This window comes from Egretta garzetta, unplaced genomic scaffold (assembly GCF_000687185.1).
Source record: "Egretta garzetta isolate BGI_Z169 unplaced genomic scaffold, ASM68718v1 scaffold64, whole genome shotgun sequence".
Classification (NCBI taxonomy): domain Eukaryota; kingdom Metazoa; phylum Chordata; class Aves; order Pelecaniformes; family Ardeidae; genus Egretta; species Egretta garzetta.
The window spans coordinates 1963932-1971843 of record NW_009259596.1 but is presented as its reverse complement, the minus strand read 5'-3'; the positions used below and the strand labels follow the sequence as shown (position 1 = coordinate 1971843).

The following is a 7912-nucleotide window of genomic DNA, read 5'->3' as shown; positions in this document are numbered from 1 at the left end:
AGCTGGGAGAAGGAAAGGGGTAGGTAGCAGGGGAAAAAAATGACAGCGTCGGATAGCTGTGCTCTGACCCGCAACACCAAATCGCTTCTGAGACTCAGGGGTTGCACCCTCCAGCGTCACAGCACCACGGTTAACCTTTCAAGATGTGGTCAGCGTTCTTACTTGTCTTGTTTACAGTCTGACTTAGTAACCCGTTCATTCTATAAATACTTAGGTGACTGCTTAAAAGATGCAAAAAGATGCATTTTCTCATGTATTAGTATTTAGAATGATAGTTAGTCATTAGTCTCAAATTCCACTACAAAAATTCCAGTTCCTACTATATGTTGTTGAAAGTGGAAGAAGGCGGCAAAATTAAAACTCTTCTCTGTGGAGATTTGAGGGAGTGGGGTTTGGGGGTTTTTTTTTTTTTTTTTCTTTTTTTTTTTTTTTACCTGCATGGAGCTTAATACTGCAATTATCTGTGCTATGTAATGTTTTCTGAAGGATAAAGTATTTGCTTTCTTTTCCTCAGATTGTCATAATGGAGGTACAAGGTTTAAAGTCGGTCGCTCCCAATCGAATTGTCTACTGCACCATGGAAGTGGAAGGGGGCGAGAAGCTTCAGACGGACCAAGCAGAAGCTTCCAGGCCACAGTAAGCCATTCTGCTGTCGCTACCTCCAGCATCTCTTTCCTTCAGATCATGGGAGAACCTAACTGAGTGTCTTTACAGTTTTTACAATTAAGTTAGCGCTAGGTTATACAAAGTTTTTTCTTGGGTAGTTATCTTAAAATCTTTCTGAAAAATGAAAACACAAATAATAGTTATTCATGGTGAAGTAAGTACAAAGTGTGGATGCTGTCCAAATAAATGCCAATTGAGTGTATGTGTGAGGAAAAGAGCTAGAGACTGCAGCGTTGTGTTCTTACCCGCATCCTCTGAAAACACAAACTTCTCGATAAATGTTAGCCTGAGGTGTTTTTATGTATTCTAGGTTAATGTGCAGGTGGCATTGTGGAGTGTAACTGGTACAATTGGTGGAAAATCAATACTCAGTAATCAATCTTGACAACGCTTACTCACCTGCTGAGCCTATTTCATTTTAAATTATAGGATCCACTTCTTTCAATTAATTTTTGAGGGAGGCAGTCAGCAAACTGACTTGGAGGGGGATAACATCACGCCATCTGTAGTTGAACCAGTCAGAGTGGCAGAGAGGAAGAAAATTAAGTGAGGTTTTTGGTTGATTTGTTTGACCTTACACACTGACTTCAGACACTTCTCTCTGTTAAAATGTCATTTGGAATCTTTTGTAGATAACTTTCCAGGCAGTGAGTTGAGGTTTTACTGGCACCATACTGTGCCTTGTGAAAAACAATTTAAAAATTGCAGTTGTTACAGTATCCAAGAAAACATCTTCAATAGAGTTGGGATGGTAGTTTCTATTCCATTCAGACCACAAATATGGACTTCTCTTAGGCAAAATTATAAGTGTTTTATCTGCCTCTTCTGGGGTTGGGAGAAGGAGATCTAATCTGGTAGATTTTCTTCTACTTGCAGCAAATTTCATGGGCAAGTAAGCCAGCAGCCTACTCCAGTAACATATTCATACAGCTTTGCAGAACTCTTAAGTATGTGGGACAAGGTGTAAAATTCCCTTGTCACAGTCCCTGGCTGTGTTCTTCCTCCAGGGCATAGGTATGCTCAGTCTTATAATTTGCATGTAGTAAGTGAGGAACTTCTAAAAGCAACAACAGTGTAAAAGACACACAGAGATACACATTGAAGCAAGGTCATAAGTGGGTATGCAACATCCCCTGCTCATTTGTTGGGGTATACTTTTGTGGCTCGGGGTCCCACGAGAGTCACAAGGCTTTCTCATGGGGGGCACATCTTCAAGCTGTGCTTTCTCTTCAAACTCAGAGTTGCTTTCATACTCTTCCTTGCAATGAGTGCCTCCTACCTTTGCCTACTGTCACAGTCAAGGCTCCCCTTTCTTCTGATGGTGTGTGTCTCTTTTTCTTCACCCTTGAACTTGTTAGCTTCTGTTTTACATACTCAATTAACCCCTGATGTCATTGGTATGGGTCCTCAAATCTCCCTAAATCAGCTAAAATACACAAATTCTTGAATCTCAGGCACAGTCATTCTCCTTCCAGAAGACAGTTTGTGGATGTAAAGGGGTTTCTTTCTCTCTAGCTGTTTCCAGATATGGTGGACAAAACATGGTAGAGATGGTTCATGGTCAGGTCACGGTTTACTTATTACACACTGAGGGCTGCAGGTTAAGGTAGAGTTTGTAAAACCAATCAGAAGGTATACACTGGGTATAGGTACGTCTGGTAAAAGTTAATAACAGATCAGTTGATTTTCCTACCTGCCAAAGTACAAACTGTGAAAAGGAAGTTCCAGAATAGATGGAGTCAGTAGGAGAACAACTGGAGCGCTTCTAAGAAAAGGGGTGATGTTAGGACTTGCTCTGAGCTTGTAAACTGATTTAGCAGATTTCAGGCTCAGTAGGTATGAGTTGATTGAATATAGGAGAAAGACAGGTTATAGGCTACTCCATAGAAGTAATGTTGTCTGAACCAAATTCCTATGTGTTTGTATAGAAAAAATTATTCGTGTTTAGGAAGTGGATGATCGAGAGATGCCCTGTACCGTACACTGGAAGGACAGGAATGGGATGTACCGGTGCTGTTGACCTGCTGTCCTACAAAACACTGTAACTTGAAGGGGCATGGCTGATGGAGCTCTAAAATCTGTGTAGTTCTTGTGCTTTTCTGAGTTGTACTGTTTTCCATTTCTGGCAAGAGTAATTATGAGACATTGGCATACAGTATGATTACGAGTGTATAGAGAGAAGCAGTTTGTGAGCATATATAGAGATGTAGTTTTAGGCCACAGAGGAGGATATTAAATTAGACAAGCATGAAATTAGCAAATTATGGGCAAACAGTAAAGAAGATGGAGGAAGCTGCCTATCAAATCAGAGATCCTTTATTCCACAGTTTAATTTTTATGTTAGAGCCAAATCTGGTTTTCTTGATGCTAGCAGTATTGCTTTTTTTTGGTAGATGGCAGAGGGAGCTAAGAATCATAGAATCGATTTGGTTGGATAAGACCTTTAAGATCATCGAGTCCAACTTTTAACCTAACCCTGACATCCCACCACTAAACCATGTCCCTAAGCACCTCATCTGTCCTTCTTTTAAATACTTCCAGGAGGTATACCTCCCAAGAGGGCTTGGCAGAGTTTAACCAGAAAATTGTGCTGGTGGAAGAGAGCCTAGGAAGTACTGTTATAGGCAGGGAGGACTCCCCAGGCTTCAGAAGACTTAAGGTGTGTCTCTTCTCTCTCCTACCCCAGTCTGCACCCAGTCCTTCTAAGATCTTGCTTACTTTTATGACCAACACATCCCTTGCCCCATGCGGTCACCTGCCTCCTCTTGCCCCCCTGCTTCCTGCAGCACTCATCGCTGTTGTTTCACAGGGGCCTGCCAGGGTGATGGGGAGGCTCAGTCACCGGGCAAAGAGTTGGATGCAAGAGGAGATGCAAGAGGTGGAAACAGAAGTGATTTTCTGCTCCTATTGATGTTAGTAATGGTAATACTATGGGGAAGAGAAATGCCTCCTTTCCCCCTCAGTCCTTTGGCAGCAATGGGCAAAGTCGTGTAAGAGGAGGCCGGTGACCAGCTGGGCAAGCACAGCCAGTCCATCTCTCTTCTGATACAGAAAAAACAAGCTGCCTGCTGCCCTAAGCTCTGCCTACTTTGCCTGCTGCTGAAGTTGGCTCCTTACCGGGATAATTTTCCATACTGTCAGTTGGATACAAAGGAAAATAATCAGTGAGGCTGGAGAAGAAAACACAAAACTCATTGCAGAAGGAAAAAAAAAAAAAAAAGAGAACTGTAGTTCAGCTCAACCCTTCAAATCACTCGCAGTAACATATTTGCACTGACAAATCCCAGATAAATGAGAACATAACTTCAGGTTTTATATAGGATGTGCAGCTAGAAAAGGGTAGCAAAGCTCTCATACTAAGCGGAGAATGAGACAGTGATGAAAAGTGAATGTGCAAGAGGTGGAAACAGAAGTGATTTTCTGCTCCTATTGATGTTAGTAATGGTAATACTATGGGGAAGAGAAATGCCTCCTTTCCCCCTCAGTCCTTTGGCAGCAATGGGCAAAGTCGTGTAAGAGGAGGCCGGTGACCAGCTGGGCAAGCACAGCCAGTCCATCTCTCTTCTGATACAGAAAAAACAAGCTGCCTGCTGCCCTAAGCTCTGCCTACTTTGCCTGCTGCTGAAGTTGGCTCCTTACCGGGATAATTTTCCATACTGTCAGTTGGATACAAAGGAAAATAATCAGTGAGGCTGGAGAAGAAAACACAAAACTCATTGCAGAAGGAAAAAAAAAAAAAAAAATTGAGAACTGTAGTTCAGCTCAACCCTTCAAATCACTCGCAGTAACATATTTGCACTGACAAATCCCAGATAAATGAGAACATAACTTCAGGTTTTATATAGGATGTGCAGCTAGAAAAGGGTAGCAAAGCTCTCATACTAAGCGGAGAATGAGACAGTGATGAAAAGTGAATGATTACCACCAGCCTGCTGTGGGAGACTGCTGGCAAGAGCTCCAAATCATGTGCTTGTCACACACATTTTCTGTAGTTGGTTTATCGTTTGGAACTGGTAGCTATATTTGTGAAAAGAAGCAGTATAAAGAATTATTTATGCCTGGTTTTTTCATCTGCGGAACATCAGTGTGTGCAATGCAATGCTGGTACTCAGTCAGAAGTTTCAAAAGCTTTGACAGTGAAAAGGAGAAAACGAGGTACTCGGGCGAATGCTTCAAAATGGAGTGCAAGCCAGTGTGACCTTAGGGTGGAGATTAATGGAAGCATGAGTCAAGTGGAAACTTAATTCAGGGTTTATCCACTATTCTAAAATGCTGACTATTTTCTCAATTATTTTTATGAATATGTATTTAAGTATTCCTCTGAATCCCTGAACGCTTCCATAAGAGTAATAGGGAAATCAGAAAAAATGTTCTTTCTTAAAGGGAAAAGACTTAATTAGAGTCCCAGAGAGGAGACTACAGTTTTATCCTGACAGTTTATCGGTAAGAAATATTTTCTGGTTTCTTATTACTTTTAACCCCTGTCTGCTTTCTCCCTCTTTGAATAATAATTTTGTGAGTTTATACTGAAGTGCTTCATTTCCTTCTTTAACAAGCTAAATAAAGCACTGTTTACATGTATGTTACCGAGTAGCTAATGGTCATTCTAAAATGCGAATGCTACAGAACAATATTGTTTGACTGAGCTTAAGTCTTGGGCAATTTTACAAACAGAGCAGTTATACAGCTTCACATGTAAACCCTATAAAATTTTTATTACTGCCTGTGAAGTATTTCTTCATTCCTTCCAACTGTTTCCTGCCTTTTAGCCCTGCTGAAAATCCCTCCAACATAGCCTGTGACCTTTTCTGCCAGCAATCAGTAAGCAGAGCCTTCAGAGGATGCCTTCAGCTGTACGAAGCTTTGCATAACTTTGTTGCTGTGACGCCACAGGGGGTCATCTTGCAAAATCCAGTGCTAATTTCATTTTTCAAATGTTACTCATGTGCCTTAGTTTTTAGTCATGTGGAGTCTGGTGTCCACATGATTTCTTATCATTGATTTTTATTCATTCTGAATATTAAATACTGTGTTTTCGTGAAAGTGTCATGTTTTGGGTGTGTATAATCATGCCTAAAGACAAAAGCTGGGAATATGCTGCCTTTTATCACTACAAGTGACCTTCTGTTGTCACATATTTATGAAATAGAAAAAGATCATATCTTGCATGATGAGAAAGTTTTAATGGAGCCAGGATATTCTTCATGTAAACAAGACAAATCAGATGATGATATTTTGCTGCCAGTGGTTGCATAACCTTATAAAAGGGGCTATTATATATTAGAAGTATGTAAAGATTAAATATCTGACCAGAGGAGGCAAGGAAGCTCGGTCAAGACTGCACAAAGAACGTAGATGCTGCTCACGTTAGTTTTGTGCAACATTCTACTATTGTTAATTCCATAAAGTATTTGAAGTATGAGTACTTGTGAATACATAATCAAAGATTACTTAGCAAAGATTTTATAGAATAGTTTTAAAAAAAGAAAAGGCTTAATTTCTAAAATTTAGAACTTCCTTAAATGACATGGTCACTCATGAAAAAAATAATACTTTTTTAATAGAATGTTTTGAGGATATGGCCTAAGATGACATTTCTGAAGGAAAAAAGGATCAACAACATTTATAACCTGTGACAATCACGTTCTAAGCATCAGCTAGTTTTATTGCTTCATCATAGTCCCTGTAACTTGTTAATTTTTATTTTTGATTAAGGGGAACAGATGATCGTACCTACAGCTGTCACCTAGCTTGTGGTTGCACGACAGAGAGATTAATTTGGGTCAGTAATACTTTAATTATACTGGTTGTTCCTTATATTGTTTACATTTGTAGGAATCCATGTTACTGCTCTTGCACAGGACAAAAAGTAGAATAAAAAAGTTGTCCCTGCCTCATATTGCTTTGAGTCTGAAGTATAAAACTAGAGACCAAACATAGGAAGAAACGAGGGACAGAAACACGAGTGTTTGCTGATCAGACAGGCAGAAATCAAACAGGTCTGTTCCTGGCAAGCCGACCAACCCTCCTTAGGGTGTGGGGTTCTTTTCAGTTGTTTGTCTGGGTGCTTTTTTGTTGAAATGAGTATATTTGCACATGGGATTTTTACAGAGGGATAATGAGATTGCAGTTTCATAGCACCTGATCTAACTGTGCTTAGCTTGTTGTTCATGTGCTTCCTATTATGTCTTCCGAGCGTAAATCCTCTTTAGGATTTAGCTTCTTGAACAGAGTCTTTTGCTTGATGGATTTCACCCTTTCTGTTGACTATTGCCTCTGGAAGTTTTTTACTTACAGATAAGTGCAGTGAAATCCAGCATTGATCTTACAGAGGATAACAAAGTAGAATTGTTCAGCCTAATTTTGACATCCAGGCTTATTTTCTTTGAAACATAAATACATTCTATACAACGTTTATGAAAGTGAGGTTGTATGTTAGAGAACCTCTGTGTATTACTAGTAAGATCATTTCCAAGGCTAAAGCCTGAGAGACATAATTATGTTGATGTGGACAAAGTTGAAAACTTGGTGAAAATGAGTGTGATCCTTTTGCAATTTTATTTTGGCATTTTAGGGAAGCCAGTGGGGTCATGACCATGACAGGAAACAAAGTGTGTCTCCTTTCATAAACTAGGTTTGATTGAGTTGCACAATTATTCTTATCGTTTGCTGCAAGATTCATCTTTATATCTTTAAAGGATAAATTCCATCATGGCTTTCATCTCGTCATATGTCAGTAAGTCTTTCTTTTTTGGATTGTCATGATTGGAGCAATTCACAAAATAGGGTGGAAGAAATTACCTTTCAAAAAATTGGATGCTATGGGCAAATATATGAATCATAGAATCATAGAATGTTTTGGGTTGGAAGGGACCCCTAGAGGTCATCTAGTCCAACCCCCCTGCAGGAGCAGGGACACCGCTAACTAGATCAGGTTGCTCAGAGCCCCGTCCAACCTGGCCTTGAATGTTTCCAGGGATGGGGCCTCCACTACCTCTTTGGGAAACTTGTGCCAGTGTTTCAACACCCTCACTGCAAAGAATTTCTTCCTTATATCTAGTCTAAACCTACCCTGTTTTAGTTTAAAACCATTAGCCCTTGTCCTGTCACAACTGGCCCTACTAAAAAGATTGTCCCCATCTTTCCTATAGGCCCCCTTTAAGCACTGAAAGGCTGCAATCAGGTCTCCCCGCAGCCTTCTCTTCTCCAGGCTGAACAAGCCCAACTCTCTCAGCCTGTCCTCATA

General features: G+C 40.3%; 1 protein-coding gene across 2 annotated transcripts in view; it reads left to right on the top strand.

The window, feature by feature from the left end:
• The window catches only part of CADPS2 (calcium dependent secretion activator 2), a 260700-nt gene that overhangs the window by 77106 nt on the left and 175682 nt on the right, over window positions 1–7912 (top strand). For both annotated transcript variants that reach the window (XM_035893700.1, XM_035893699.1), the window contains exon 5: window positions 515–636. In XM_035893700.1, the coding sequence (XP_035749593.1) occupies window positions 515–636 (122 nt within the window). The remainder of the gene's footprint in view (window positions 1–514; window positions 637–7912) is intronic.